At 43.5% G+C, this 15764-nt stretch overlaps 2 protein-coding genes and 1 non-coding gene across 10 annotated transcripts in view; 2 read left to right on the top strand and 1 right to left on the bottom strand.

The window, feature by feature from the left end:
* UROS (uroporphyrinogen III synthase) overlaps nucleotides 1-12438 on the bottom strand; it is a 46724-nt gene extending 34286 nt beyond the window's left edge. For 2 of the 7 annotated variants that reach the window (XR_010135308.1, XM_019035079.4), the window contains exons 1-5: nucleotides 11080-11180; nucleotides 5578-5666; nucleotides 5318-5401; nucleotides 4175-4271; nucleotides 1356-1430 (exon numbers count right to left, since the gene is read on the bottom strand). Coding sequence is in view for 6 of the 7 variants with exons in the window: in XM_019035079.4 (XP_018890624.2) it covers nucleotides 1356-1430; nucleotides 4175-4271; nucleotides 5318-5401; nucleotides 5578-5666; nucleotides 11080-11131 (397 nt within the window). In the remaining variant the exon portion in view is untranslated. Of the gene's footprint in view, nucleotides 1-1355; nucleotides 1431-4174; nucleotides 4272-5317; nucleotides 5402-5577; nucleotides 5667-11079; nucleotides 11184-12173 lie in introns of those variants that run through there. The other 5 variants (XM_055353020.2, XM_063710578.1, XM_019035075.4 and 2 more) reach the window with 5 other exon arrangements.
* Nucleotides 8881-8990, top strand: MIR4484 (microRNA mir-4484). Its single transcript, NR_106520.1, has one exon. It is a non-coding gene; the product is annotated as a microRNA mir-4484 (primary transcript).
* Nucleotides 12439-12673: 235 nt separating the features above from the next.
* Nucleotides 12674-15764, top strand: part of BCCIP (BRCA2 and CDKN1A interacting protein) — a 30124-nt gene continuing 27033 nt past the window's right edge. The window contains exon 1 of one of the 2 annotated variants that reach the window (XM_004050258.5): nucleotides 12674-12900. In XM_004050258.5, the coding sequence (XP_004050306.2) occupies nucleotides 12676-12900 (225 nt within the window). In that variant the 5' untranslated portion in view covers nucleotides 12674-12675. The remainder of the gene's footprint in view (nucleotides 12901-15764) is intronic. The other variant, XM_004050257.5, reaches the window with a different exon arrangement.

The following is a 15764-nucleotide window of genomic DNA, read 5'->3' on the forward strand; positions in this document are numbered from 1 at the left end:
TGGTTTCCTTTCAAAGACATTTTTAAAAGTTACAACATTTCTAATTTCTTCTCTCCTTTGATAATATGTTCCCTGCATTTAGAACATGTCCTTTTCCTTCACAACTGAATAAACAGGGACCAGACTGAGTCCAGTGAGTGCCTAACTGAGACCAAGGCCCTGCTGCTTGTGCTGCACTTGATATGGTCCACTCTCAGCCACTCTAAGTCTCAAGACATAGATGCTCATCATTCATTGTATCACCATAGTCTTTTTTCTCATTTTCTTCTCATATGACAGGACAGTGACAGCAAAATGCATAGTGATGCTACCGAAATCAAACTGAAGGGGATGTGATGCTCAAAATGTTTGCTTATCAGTGAATGTGTGAAAGTTTGGAAAATGTATAAATATACTGTATATTTGATAGTTGAGTTTTTGGTAGGAAATATAGAGAATGAAAGAAACTGGCTATTTTCTTTCCTCTTCTCATTCAGGAAAAAATGATAAAAGAAAGTAACAAGCAAATTCTTAACTTATTTTTGGAGAGAGATGTGCGGGAGGGAAGATGGTTTCCTTGGCAACCAAGACACTAATTCCCTTTCCCTGGCTGATCTGCTGAGCTTGTGGTAAAAGTCATGCTGCTCAGAAGATCTAGGAATCATCTTTTAATTAGCTTAGCAACTCCCAACTGGTTTCTTCCCCAGCCTCATTTTGTTCTCTGGAAAATGTGCTTTTAATTCTTAAACTATTTTCACTCATACTATACATTCCTCTAATATTTTCAAATTCACTGGACAAATTGAACTGTTCTGAAACAAAGTTACAGGCTAATTTATGACAATTGCTAAGCATTGTTTTAAGTATTTAAAATGCTTAATGTTAATTTTTAATGATTACTATTTACATTTTATGCTTTAAGAAGAATAAATAGACTGAAGACTGGAAAAATGCACAAAATATTAAGAAAACTAAAAAAACCAACTATAATATCACTATCTGGAGATTTAGGCTTTTAAAAAAATCATAGTAAAAATATAACATAAAATTTGTCATTTTAATCACTAAGTGCATAATTCAGTGGCATTATGTACATTCACAATGGAATTAGTCAGCCAAAGGGTACAAACATTTTAATAAAGCTTTTGCATACATACTGACCAAGTGGTTCTCAAAAGATGTAAACCAATTTTTAATGCCATTTGGAAATGTTTGATTATATTTGTTTCATTGCATTCTTATCAGTAGTATCGTATACTTAATTTCTGCAAATTTAATAAGCAAAAAATAATATTTTTAAACTGAGTTAAAGTGTTTTTTAAAACTGAAAAGGCTAAGCCATTTTTTGTTGTTTTATTTTTACCTTGACTCCTTACCTAGAGAAGCAGTAGCATTTCCAACCACATACACTGACTTGGCATTCCATTTTTCTTTCAGAGACCTTTCCCAGACTGTAAAACATGAAATGATATGTGAATTGCAAATACCAAAGTGGCCATTTGGACTGTTGCCCAAGGCTGCTTGTTCACCCTAAGAAACTGTGAGCAAAGCAAACTATTAGCAACCAAATGTAAAAAACAGCATCTCAAACTAAAATTCCATTTTCACTTTGTTCATGTTTTATAGGCAATTTTTAAAAAATTGCTTTCATAAATGTTTTAGTACTCCTTGCTTGAAATATTAGCCTATCTCCACAGTTGGTACTAGAAGAATTTTAATGGGAACCACGAAATCAACATAACTTGGAGAATTAATCTGCATAGTGAAATCAAAAATTTAAATCTAGACTTTTAAAGAAAAAGACACTGGTCATTTAAAAAAAGCAACTTAAATGTCTAACAAGGAAATCCAATTGGTTTATTTGGGACATAAATCTGAAAGCAGTCAACAAACTGTAATCTCAGAGGAGAGGGTTCATTTATCCATTACACCAAAGTAAAAATAATAAATTTCAGGTCAATTAACAAACAGAATTTGATACAGAATATTATCATTTTATGATCATACAAAATCTTTATAGATTAAAGAAACACAAAGAGAAAATGGATTGTATAAATACATCATAAAGCTACTGGGCATTCATTACATTTTTAGAAAACAGGGAAATAATGGTTCTTCCTTTCCAAAATCTGGTTATGAACATAACTTTCCCTTAAATTCAAGAGTATTCCTCTACCCTTTACATTAAGGGAAATTCCCTTTGAAATGGTAACCAAAGATTGAGTTCCACTTTGCTTCCTACCCCATAAATATCAATAGTATTTATTCAAAAGTTATCCATAGCATGTAAACAAACTACTTTCCAAGCCTCACAGCAGAACAACTGGAGTGAGCACTGGGTGGAGTCAGAAAGCCTTCCACAGAGCCAGCTCTGCCCCTTAACGTGTGTGTCCCAGGTAAGTCAGTTAATGCACCTCGTCTGTTTCTTCATCAAGGTAACTGGGATTAACTACACTCCTACTGCTTATTCCCTATGGTTGTTGTGAGAATCAAAATAAGAAAATATATGGGAAAATGCATTTTAAACTTTATTATAAAGCACCAGAAAGAGTTATAGTGACCTTTCTAGGGTTTTCCTCTTTTTCATTATCTTCATCCTCAAAACATACACAAAAAGAAAAAATACAACTGCAAGAAAAAGCACCCAGAGCACCACTGGGAAAGAGTACACATGCTTCCCCATCTAGCGTATAATGGCACAATCGCAGCTCACACAACCTCTGCCTCCTGAGTTCAAGTGGTTCTCGTGCCTCAGCCTCCTGAGTAGCTGGGACTCCAGGCATGTGCCACCACGCCCAGCTAACTTTTGTATTTTTTGGTAGAGATGGGGTTTCACCATGTTGTCCAGGCCGGTCTGGAACTCCTGACCTCAAGTGATCTGCCCACCTTGGCCTCCCAAAGTGCTGGGATTACAGGCATGAGCCACTGCGCCTGGCTGGCTCTGAGTTTCTTAGGTTCTCACGCTTTCTTTTCAACAGGAGGTGAATGTGTGTATGAAATCACCAAGAAGGTGGGATGTTTAGGCTACAGCGAAGCCTGGTTAAATGTGGAGACAGAATAACCAAAACTCACCACCGTCACTTACTCCATGCCCACTCTGCTCCAGGTAATGTCCTGGATGCTTTCCTTTGGGACTCAGACTCTGCAGCTTGAATCCTGCACTTGTGCTTTACACATTGTGGGGGCCTGGAAAGTTCCATACCCTTTGTTCTTCAGGCTCCTCATCTGCCAAGTGAAAATACTAAGCACATCTATCTCACAGGAAAAAGTATTCAGGACAGAGTCTCGCACAGAGTGAGCATTCAGTAAGTTCTACCTAACTAATAGTCTACTATTAGTAGATAATCCCATTACTATTAGTAGTAATCCCATGATGAGAGGTCAAGGAACTCATTAATGTCCAAATGGCTGCATAAACCCAGGCCTAACTCACTCCAAAGTCCTTGCATAACCACTCTGCCCGCTGCCTCCGCTCATCAGTGTAACTGTGGAGGTGGGTGGCCCGAGTGTGAGGCCTGGCTCTGCACTGACTTGTTCTATGCTTACTATCCTGGCCTCGATTTTCTCAATGGTAACATAAGACATAAGATCATAGCAATGTGTGCCTCTGGATTGTTATCTAGGGTTAAGTGGGGTAATGAACGTGAAGTATTCATTACACAGGGTCTGACGTACAACAGGCACTCCATAATTGTTAGCTAGGAAGCTGTTCAATTGCATTTATTAAGAAGGTGTTTGCTCAGGCTGAAACTCAGGGTTCTGTTAATGGGCACTGCCATTTTCACACTGTTCTAATAGTGAGGGATGGAGGTGGGAAGACAAGTCAAAGAGGTGACTGGGTCACTAAGTGCCTGACATGGTGGCACTGACCATTTTCTCATAGTTAGATTTTTTTCATCATTTCTCTTTCAGGAAGTAGTATTTATCCTATTTTCAGATGATACCTTCTAAGGGGATATATCAGTCCCTAGGAGGTGAACAACGAATAGACAGGGGAAAGTCCCCCTCAGGGTCATCTGTCTGGGAGTTTAGGAGACAGCCCTGTTCTCCTGTTTCCCAAGGCAGAGTCTGTGACCTGATACCACTAAGCACTCACTTCTCTTAGAAGTGCAGCTGCTTCTGGAATTTAGTCTCCCAGCAGGAGAAATAAGAGTAAATAAATGTCCAGTGGAATCCACAGCAGACCCACCCTCACCTTCAGTTTTATTGTTTTGCTCCAAACATAACTCTGCTGCTTCCACTGCTCTGGGGCTGGTAAAAATGAGTCCCCCGTAATCTTCAGGATGAGAAAGCTGCACACCAAAAAGCAATAAAGACATTTTATACGATGGCTATGTTCAACATCTTCCAAGGAGCTAAGACTCAGAATTCCAAATGCTTCACAATAGTAGTAGGCAAACTAATTCCTTCCACCCATCCCCCCAACACTTACTGAGTGCTTACTATGTGCCTGGAACTATTTATTCTAGGACTTTTAGGGTACACAGGTGAATTCCTTATTCCCAGTATTTCCCCCAGGAAGCTCACAGTCTAGGGCAGAGACAGTGAAACACAGGGTGATAAGTGCACTGCAGCACAGAGGGGAAGCCTGACGCAGCCTGGGATTAGAGTAGGGTGCAGGTAGTGGGGGAAGACTTGACCCGAATCTGTAATAAAAATGGGAATATTCAGGGGGTGATACCAATGCTGAAGCCCTGATTTTCAAAGAGGATAATGGTGATATCATCTACCGAACATTTACTCTGAGCCAGGCACTAGGCTGCTGTACATATCTGACTTCACTGAAGCTGTGGGCACTGAATTTTCACTCTGAAGCATTTGGAAGGCTTTACTGGACTTGTCTCCTGCAATTTTTCTCACTCCTCACTGGAAGAAGAACTGAAGTTGTGGGCAGAAGCCCTGGGTTTGAGTCCCAGCCCTGTCTCTTACTTGCTAGAGGTCTTAGCTGAGTTGCCTAATTTGAGACCCCAATCTCTAAAACGGGAAAATAATACCTCCCTGGCCTGCTTTGCAGAAGTTGGGGGTGAGGGGTAGATTAAATGAGAGGATGAGTGAAAGGGTTCTAGGACTGCTGAGAGCAATGCAGGTTTGCTGCTCTCACCATGACCTGCTCTCCTGGGCCCCAATCTCTGAGTCTGGGTGGCTTTCTGGAGGGGCTGATAGAGGCTCAGTCAGAACCTCCCAACAGCAGCAGCCTCCTGGAGCCAGGTGAAGTTATGCTGCCTTGTTTTAAAGTTTGGAAATAAAATAAAGAGACAGTAAAATAGTCCCTCTCTGGCTTCAGCTGGCAAGGGAGAAATCAAACACTAACATGGTGCTCAGTCACAACAGGCCTTACCTTCTCAGAGAAACTGGGAAGAGACAAAAACTCAAATGATAAAACAGGGATCAAAGTGGCTTCAAGTCCATATAATCCTAATTCCTGAAATGAAAGAATATAGTTCTGGATTGACTAGGGCTGTTTTTAAAATAAGGAAACATTAACAATTTATTCTGCATCAGTTCCTCTGAGGTTTTGCAAAACCCACCCCTGCCTGCTCCAGGCCCCCTGACTCAGTAGAAAGGACACTGTGGGATAAGGAGTCTCAGGCCACTTACCCTGATATACGGATCCTGGCCACAGTCATCTTCCTTCGCATCCTTCAGTAAAAGAACCTTCATTATTGCCTGGCAGTCCTTATAGGGCACTGTGACAGAGCAAGGAAACAGATCTTAATTAGATCTCGAAGACTCTTCCTAAGCAATTTCCGATGGGGACGGTACACAAGAAGAAGGCAATCAAATGCTTGTGGAAGAGACCTATCCCTCCTACACCATGACTTAGCACTAATGGGCTTGTTCTTTCTGAAGACCCCTGTCACTGATAAGGCCAAGAAAGAGCATGTTAGCAGTTGATATCACCTGGAAAGACAGATGAAACCATTAGTGAAAGCCAAGTGTCCTATGCCAAACGTTTATGGTTCCGGAAACAGAACTGATGTAAATTTAGGGTTGTATCAACAACAAACAGAGAAATGGATATCTTATGTTTTAAGGAGATAAATAGCTTTTCCATTTCAAGATAAATATGCTAAGTAGCTCATAAGCACTTTGGGAAATAATTATATTGACTCTTCTACTTATTAAATGATGTTTTCTAAACGTCAAGTATCATAAGAGTCTAACAACATGGAAAATGATTTGTTGACATCAAAAGCTTTATATACTTCATCTTCTTTCTTCCCGTAATTTCACTTCTAAGAATACTAAAGCAATACTGATAAATGTGTCCAAGGATTAACATAAAGATGCTCACACTAGAATTCTTTGGGTCTCGTTGGGTCATATTAGGGAATGTGGCTCTTATCTTAATAGCAACGGGAAGCTTCTTGTTTATAGATGTATTTTTTTTTTTTTTAGAAGTAGGGTTTCACCATGTTGCCCAGGCTAGTCTCGAACTCCTGAGCTCAGGCGATCTACCTGCCTCGGCCTCCCAAAATGCTGGGATTACAGGAGTGAGCCACTGCACCCAGCCTTATAGATGTATTTCTCCTCTCTTTTCCTCATTTCTGCTTGCCCTTTTACCTTCTCCCTTCTCTAAGGTGATAATATAAGGAAGGAAGTATGGTGTCACAGAATAAGCACAGGACTAAGGGCCAACGGACCTGAGCTCTGGTCTCAGCTTTATGACTTAACCATGGTGTGATCTTGTTTTTTCCCATGTTAAATGGGAATAACCTCTGCCCTACCAAGCCTTAGGGTTGCTGAGTGACTCAAAGAAGATAAAAACAGTGAACAGATCTATTGAACACTTACTGCCTCCCAGGCACTATTCTAAGAGCTTCACATGCATTAAGTCCACCTACGAGGCTTAGGAAGAAGCTGAGGTGTACAGAGGATGACACTCATCCAAAGTCTCAGAATTGCTACGTGGCAGAGCTGGGATTCACACCCAACCAGTCTGGCTCCAAAGTCTGTGCTTTTAACCCCCTACGCTATATTATGCCTCACATACACTTTGAATACGAAAATGTTTGGGAAAAATAGAGGTATAAAAATATAAAGTATCACTGTAGTACAAAGTGCTTAGTTTAGTTACGCAAACACCCCAAAGAAAAATCAATCTACCCATTGTAAACAGAGAAAGTATTTCTCCTGGGTTCTAATCTGTGGTTCTCTTAGGTAATAAAACCGATGCAGGCATGAAGTTTAGGCTTCTGGATAATAAAGAGCTCTCTGAGATGTGTTGCAAATAAAAATCCAACTACTACCCTTATCCTTTATCTGACGTCACTGAAAGCATTTGTCTTCTTTTTTAATCCTGTATACAATCATTCCCAAACACTGAAAGCATTTCTAATATAAAATTGGGCCAGGACAGTGGTTCATGCCTGGTAATCTCAGCACTTTGGCAGGCTGAGGCAGGAGGACTGCTTGAGAGCAGGAGTCCGAGATCAGCCTGGACAACATAGCGAGACCCCATTTCTACAAAAAATTTTAAAAATTGTTAACAAGGAGCCGGGCATAGCGGTGCATCCCTGTAGTCCTAACTACGCAGGAGGCTGAGGTGGGAGAATCACTTGAGCCCAGGAGTTCAAGGTTGCTGTGAGCTATAATCGTGCCACTGCACTCCAGCCTGGGTGACAGAGAAAGATCTTGTCTAAATAATAATAATAATAATAATAATAATAATAATAATAATATAAAATTAAAAGGTTCTGTTGTTGTTGATTCTTCGCTGTGCTAGAGTCACATATTATCAGGCTGACTGGGAAAGAAATCAATTGAGAAGCATGCACAGATAGGTTAACACGTCGCCACCTTGGGCTTTAGGAAGAGGCTTGGTGGAGTAGAGGGTGTTTGCACAGGAGGGCCAGTGTCTGGGTTCTGGTCTAGGCTGCTCTTGCCTCAGTCTCAGTTTCAGATTCCTGTACGTTGGAAAGGGGCTGTGAGCCTCTCCATTGTTGGCTTTTTTGATGGACTTTCTTTCCTGTAGTAGATGCTCATTATTTGCTCACCTTGTGGGAAAACAACAATTTCAGTTTTACCCAGCATCTTTGAAACAGAGAGAATGATTAATTTTCCTTAAAGTAAAATGGAGCACTTGTCCTTCAAGTTGCCTGCTTAGGTCTCTCCCAAGCATACTCTACTTTCTTTCCTGTTCTAAAGTTTTTTGTTGTTGTTGTTTTTTGAGACAGAGTCCTGCTCTGTCGCCCAGGCTGGAGTGCAGTGGTGCAATCTCAACTCACTGCAACCTCCGCCTCCCGGGTTCAAGCGATTCTCCTGCCTCAGCCTCCTGAGTAGCTGGGACTACAGGCATGTGCCACCATGCCCAGCTAATTTTTGTATTTTAGTAGAGATGGGGTTTCAGCATGTTGGCCAGGATGGTCTCCATCTCTTAACCTCGTGATCCGCCTGCCTTGGCTTCCCAAAGTGTTGAGATTACAGGTGTGAGCCACTGCACCCGGCCTAAAGTTTTTTAAAATAAACTTCTACTCCTGCTCTGAAGCTTGCCTCGGTCACTTTTTCTGCCTTATGCCCCCAGTTGAATTTTCTTCTGAGGAGACAAGATTGAGGTTGCTGCAGGTGCCTACTGATTTGCCACTGGTAACATATTTGGTGCCACGTGACTCAGATGGTAAGGGATCTCTATGCCTCGCTTTCTTCTGCTGGAGGCATCTGATCCCTGTGCAGTTTTTCTTCTCCTCCCTCTCTCCTGCTTACTAAACAACCCCCAGAACAATTCCTCTTGGCCATATGTGACTCTGCTCTCTGCCAGTTGATTTCTTAGCTCACTCTGGTGGGTGGCTCATGGGAGTGGGAAGGACCCTAGGGTCTGCATCAAGCAGATCAGAGGCACTATATGGCCCTCCTTGATAGGAGGCTTGTGAGACTGGTGAGGCTAGGGCCTAAAAACCGTGCAGTGTCTGGGGTTTCCTCTGCCTTTTTTTCCAATGAAAATAACGAAAACTGTTATTTCCCATTGAGGGGGAAAAAGGCGGGAGAAGCCCCAGCAGAAATGAAGCTGCTCCTGAAGCTTCCAACATGAAACTCACCTCGGCACTGGTAAAAAGAGGGCTCAACCTGTCTCTAGATTTACAGTCTAATGCTTGCTATGCCATTTTACCCTCCTACTTATGTTCATCAATCATTGACGAAAAAAGAAAAAAAAAATGACTGGAATAAGGGCACCTTACTGGTAAGAAAGAACCAAACCTCAAACCCGTACCTTCTATGTCATGGTGTTCTGAGTATCAGCAATAACAACAGTCACCCTTTTACTGAGCATTTACTCATGTTAATTACTGGGTGTATTAGAGTTCTTCAGAGAAACAGAACCAATGGCATATATTTACATCTAGAAAGGGATTTGTTATAAGGTATTAGCTCATGCAGTTATGGAGGCTGAGAAGTCCCATGATCTGCTGTCTGCAAGCTGGAGACTTGTTAGCAGGAAGGCTGGTGTTGTAGCCTGAAGGCCTGAGAGCCAAGGGTGTAGGTTCCAGGCTGAGTGTGAAGGCCTCAGCACCAGGAGCACCAAGGGCAGAAGATATCCCAGATCAAGCATGCAGGAGGAGACAGGACACATTCTTCTTTGGCTTTTTGTTCTATTTAGGCCCTCAACAGATTGGATGCTGCCCACCTACTCTGGGGAGGGCAATCCACTTTACTCAGTCTATCCATTCAAATGCTCATCTTTTCTGAAAACAACTTCACAGACACACCAAGAAATAATGTTTAACCAGATATCTGGGCATCCGTGATCCAGTCAAGATGACATGTAAAAGTAACTATCACACTGGGCTAAGCATTTTACATGCAAGACTGCAATCCTCACTTAAACCTGCAAGGTAGGTGGTATTAGCCTTATTTGCAGGAAGTGAAACCAAGTCCCTGGTAGGTTTGAGTAACTTGTCCCAGGTCACACAGCACAGTAAGTGGGAGAGATGGAATTTGGATCCTGGTCTGAAGCCCATGCTCAGTCTCCTAACCACTTGCTACCACCCCTCTGCCTCATTAAGATAAATTTTGAGCTAAAGATGAACACTGAACGAGTGGTAAGCAATCTACTACCTGCTGAGTTCAGTTCCCTGGGGTCAGCACTGTATTTACTTTCACATTCACTATTCTAATTCACACTTTGACCATGAGCTCAACACTGGGAACTAATCTGAAGGCATAAAGTAAGGCTTTTTCCCCTACTTGTCTTACAAAAGTGATCCTGTTTACTGTGAAAGATTTGCAAACTACAAAAAAGTATAGTTCCTCAAAAAAAATAAACATAGAATTACCATATGATCTAGCAATTCCCCTGCTACATATATACCCCAAAGAATTGAAAGCAGGGACTCGAACAGATATTTGATACTCATGTTCATAGCAACATTATTTACAACAGCTAAAATGTAGAAGTAACCAAAATGTTTACCGACAGATAAGTAGATAAACAAAATGTGGTCTATACATGCAATGGAGTATTATTCAGCCTTAACAAGGAAGGAAATCCTAATGCATGCTACAGCATGGGATAAACTTTGCAGACATCATGCTAAATGAAATAGTCACAAAAGGAAGAATATTGTGTTACTCCACTTACATGAGGTTTCTAGAATAGTCAAATTAATAAAGATGGAAAGTAGAAAGGTCATGGAGGGAAAATAAGGGAGTTGTTTAACTACAGAGTTTCAATTTTGCAAGATGAAAAGAGTTCTGCCAATGGATAGTGGTGGTGATGGTTGCACAATGTGAATGCACTTCATGCCACTGAACTGTATCTTTAAAAATAGTTAAGATGGTAAAATGTATGTTATGTATCTTTTACCACCATAAAAAAAGTATAAAGAAACAGGAAAAAAAAATTGGCTATGGTATCTCAGTGCAACTCTATTGATATGTTCACATGGTCTTTCTGAGTCTTTTTTCTAATCTTAGCCTTTTGATGGGTCTTTTTTGACAGCTTCCTCTCTTCTCCATTACAGGAACATGTTTTTGCAGTTGTGCGACCCAAAGAGGCCATTTCAAGCTGCCCCATCAGATGTGGAGCGCTGATGTGTAAGTATTACTTTAATATCCATGACATGGCTGGGTAGACAAGAGACTCCCAGGAAAGACGGAACTCACAGAACACGATTATGGGCAATCTGGGCTCCTGGGGACCTTTAGGGCACGCCATCTCCTACTGATGAAGGATCACTGATTTATCAGATGTTACCCTGCTTAAACAGAAGCAGCCTATTAGGGCAGCTCACACCATTCCTAGAATCAAACATATCCAACCCACCCCCCTCATTTTACAGAGAAAAATCAATTGAGAACCGCAGATCTTATTCCTAGAAAGCTGATGAACCCTGTTTCTCTCGCAATGGGAAGACCTGGCTGCCCCAGGCTGCATCCCCACCTGCCACAGGGGCTGGCGCTCGCTCTGCAGTTGGCCGCAGTCCCCTCCACTCTTCTCTCCAAATAGGCTCGGGTCTTTAACCTAGACTACCCCACTGGCCCCGAAGCATTTTTTTTTTTTTTTAGATATGGTCTCCCTCTGTCGCCCAGGCTGGAGTGTGGAGTGCGGTGGCGCGATCTCGGCTCACTGCAACCTCCGTCTCCTGGGTGCATGCGATTCTCCTGCCTTAGCCTCCCGAGTAGCTGGGACTACAGGCGCGCACCACCACACCTGGCTAGTTTTTGTATTTTTAGTAGAGATGGGATTTCGCCATGTTGGGCAGGCTGGTCTCGAACTCCTGACCTCAAGTGATCCACCCATCTCGGCCTCCCAAAGTGCTGGGATTACAGGTGTCCACCACCACGCCCGGCTAATTTTTGTACTTTTAGCAGAGATGAGGTTTTGCCATGTTGGCCAGGCTGGTCTCGAACTCCTGACCTCTGGTGATCCACCCGCTTTGACCTCCCTAAGTGCTGGGATTACAGGCGCGAGACACCGGGCCCGGCCCCCCGCCGAAGCATTTTTAATTGCGGTGCCGGCTTTAAAAAAACTTTTAGGTCAAGAAATGCGCTCCAGAAGCTCGGCGAGGGTAGGCTGGGCAGGCGCCTTCCGTCACCGGCGCAGCGGTAGCGGCAGCGGACATCCCCGCCTGGGCAGGACCAGGTCCGCAAAAGCCTCGGGGCCCTGGCCCCACTGTGTCACACACCGCCCGGGGCCGGGCCCCTGCACGCCCGCGGGCCTCGGCGTCTGTACCGGTACAGCGGGCGGCGACACCTACCTCGCGGGGCTGGGGAGGCCCGAATGGGCTAAGAGACGGGACCGTGCCCAGCACCCGGCCTGGCACACAGCGGGCACCCAGTCGGGGGGCGGTGTCGCGCAGTCCCAGCGAAGAGGCTGCAGGAGCAATGACAACACGGGCGGAAGCCCCCTCCCCACGCAGCCCGAGGGGCCGCGGCGGCCACCCGCGCCGGGCCCCAGGACCCCGCACCTCAGACTGGGGTCGCGTGGGTGGCTGCGCGCAGCCAGGCGCTCGCGCATGCGCACCGACATCCAGGCCATGGAATGAGGCCAGAGGTTAGATGGGTTGAACCACTACGGGAAGGTGAGGGGAAGCTTTGGGAGGAGTGATGGAGGGGGGGAAAGCGGAAGAAAAAAGCAAGATAGGACCGCAAGCTGGACGTGACTATAAGGAGTCATGGCTGCGGAACCCAGCAGGGGCATTGGGGTTGACGTGCACTCAGCGCCGAGCTTCTTCGTAGTTCCTCACCCCCTTGGCTACTATGGGCTGGTCCGGAAGGTCAGGCAAGGGAAAGCTGCGCAGGCGCAGTGTGAGCGGCAACATGGCGTCCAGGTCTAAGCGGCGTGCCGTGAAAAGTGGGGTTCCGCAGCTGCCGGATCCCCCAGTCCAGCGCGACGAGGAAGAGGGAAATGAAGTCGAAAATGAGGATGAAGACGATGATGACAGTGACAAGGAAAAGGATGAAGAGGACGAGGTCATTGACGAGGTGAGAAGGACACGCTCCCCTAGTTGGTTTATACCTGAGAAAAACTTTCTGGCAAGCCCAGGCTGTGTAAAAATAGTGTAGGGTCTTCCCTGACCCTGAGGGTCTGTGAGGAGAAACTGGAGATAAGTTCTTTCTCAGGTTTCTTCTCGGTCTTTAACACACTGCAGCCATAGTAGTTATTTTTTAAAGGTCTAATCCGGTCCAGTTAACCTCCCAACCCGCGTCCTCCCCGAAAAAGCCCGCCACGACAGGTGTGTTCTTCTCGCCCTCTTTAGTTCTCAGGCCGAAGCCTCAGATCCTGAATCGGCCACCCCGGGCTCGCAGAGGGGGCCCTCTCCCCTCGGGGCAGCAGCTGTCCTCCTCTTCACTCTGCAGGCGGCACTCACTTGGGCCCTCAGTTTCTTGAAGTCTCCTGCCGCGTTCTACCGTAGAAGCCTTTTCAAATGCTCTTCTTTATCCTGCAGTTTTACCTTCCTTCTTCAGATCTCAGCTAGGCTGTATTTTTTGGCTTCTGGGGCAGCTGACCCAAGTCGTGGGTAAATCTTTGGTTTCATTGTCTCATAGAACTGTGTTCCTTTCTTCAGACTAGGTCATACCGTAGTGCCTGGCAATATAGGTACTTATTATTTATTTAGTAAACAATTAGGACTGAATGATCTTTCAGCCTACTGAATGTTTAAATAGATACCTCAGCCTTAACTTGTTCAAAGCAGAATTTGTATAATAATTCATGCCCCTCTCTTAATCGTCACCATTTCTATAGATGGCCCCTAAAGTCACCAGCTGCTCTAACCCAAAACCTGGGGCTTAACTTTAATTCCTCCGTTTCCTCATCCTATATCCAGCCCATCAGTAAATCCTGTTATCCAGACATTTCTCAGCACTAATTCTGAGACCATCGTAGTCCACACCTCTATCATCTCTTGCCTGGACTACTATTTAATGTAACAGCTTTTAACCGGTGTTCTTTTCTCCATTTTTGTTCCCCTACAATCAGTCTATACTCCACTTACAGTCAGAGAGATCTTATAGGTCTGATCTCAGGCCTCTGCTCAGAATGCTGCATTGGCTTTCTAGTTCATTTACAAGAAAATCAAGAGTCTTCACAATTGAGGGGCGGAAAGGCAGCCTGGATGGCTGGATCAGAATAAGGAAGAGAGAGTGATAGGAAATAAAATCAGAGAGGTAATCATGAGTCATGATGAGCATGGAGGGGAGCATGGAGAGAAGCATGGATGCAGGATTAGAGGTGACACCATGGTGTGGGTATGTGATCAATCTTCCTTCCCTTACAAATCTTTACTTTGGCTCTATGCCTTGAATGCCATCTCACCATTTTTCACTTAGAACTTTGACTGGCTATTTTATTACTTTTGGGTTATAGAAATCAATGCTGCTTGTGTTAACATGGGAAATCTATCACACCACCACAGTCTTAATTCTAAATCACCTGGGAATGAGGGACAGGGCTCTTTTCTACAAACGTGACTGTTCCTGCTGAAGCCATGTGGAGATGAGCCCATACCCAGGAAAAGGGTGCTGGACAGATAATCCATTTGCCGCCCATTTCCCTGGTGGTGCCATAATAATAGTCTGGGACAGAGGTTCGAGATGTCTGTCTAGACAAAGAAAAAAACACTAGATGAGCATTATTTACAGAATGTATTTATATCTAAGGAATAAGTTTAAGTCCTGAATAATGACGGTTTGTTATTTGGTTTAGTTTGATCCTGTTTGGAACACTCCCACCCGACCCCTTGTGTTTTGCTGCTCACATAATCTGGCTAAGTTAGCATTTGAAGTCTGCAAAGCTGGACTTAAAGAGTTCAAATTGGAGCTGGAATTGCTCTAAGCAATTCCAGGGCCTTGCACGTTTACAATTAAGGAAGACTTAAATATATACATAGTCAAGGTGGCAAGGTAAAAGGAGGTCTGATTTCCTCTGCGATGTCCTTCAGCTAAGACCTAAATTCTGAAACCGTTAAAACCTGAAGTGCCTTTAAATATATTATTTCATCAGAGCCCCAGGTTCATTGTGTCACTTATCAAGGTCTGATTTAGGGTCCTCAAGGACTAATCTTGTTAGTGTTTAAAAGCAACTAGGTTTTGTTTTTGGCATTTTAGTTCCATCTTCTAGATTCTGTTGTCTTGCAGATAGAGATCAGGGAGCCCAGCTACACATTCATTCTTCTAGTCCCTTGTACTCATTGTATTTCCTTCTGCCTTAGGGCCTTAGTTTGTGCTGTTGCCTGTACCAGGAACTCTCTTTGCTGTTTCTCGGTTCCTTGCTCAAATGTCACTTCAAGGAAGGCTTTCCTGACTGACTTCTTATTTTTTAAGTTGTTACAACATTGTGTACCTTTGTTTTATAGCACTTACATTTATTTCTATGAATATTTCCTTAATGCCTATATTCCTCCCTAAATCGTAAGCTGCACGAGAGCAGGATCATTTGTGTCTGCCTTACTAACCTTTTCATCTTGAGTGCCTGGCACAGTGCTTGGTACCTGGATTGGTACTTAATAAATATTTGCTAAGCAAATGTAGTGTAACCTCAAATCCATGGGCGGCTAAGTCAAGCTCTAGGCAATTCCAGGGACTTTTGAAGTGATTTTGATTTTTGCCCACCCGTTTTGTAATCAGGAAAATAATTTATCCTTTGTGGCTGCCGTGTCTGGTTTATTTGAATTGGACTTTCTCAACATTTAAACTAGGTTACTCTGAGTGTTTTGTTTTCTCAGGCTTTTGTGTCACCTGAAGAAATAGTGTGAAGGTGCTTTGTATTCTTTACAGATGGCAATCTTGGCAATGTTTGCCTATTTTAAAGTCTAGATGTTTGTAGTTTTTCTGGTAACAACTATTTT

This window comes from Gorilla gorilla, chromosome 8, assembly GCF_029281585.2.
Source record: "Gorilla gorilla gorilla isolate KB3781 chromosome 8, NHGRI_mGorGor1-v2.1_pri, whole genome shotgun sequence".
In the NCBI taxonomy this organism is placed as follows: domain Eukaryota; kingdom Metazoa; phylum Chordata; class Mammalia; order Primates; family Hominidae; genus Gorilla; species Gorilla gorilla.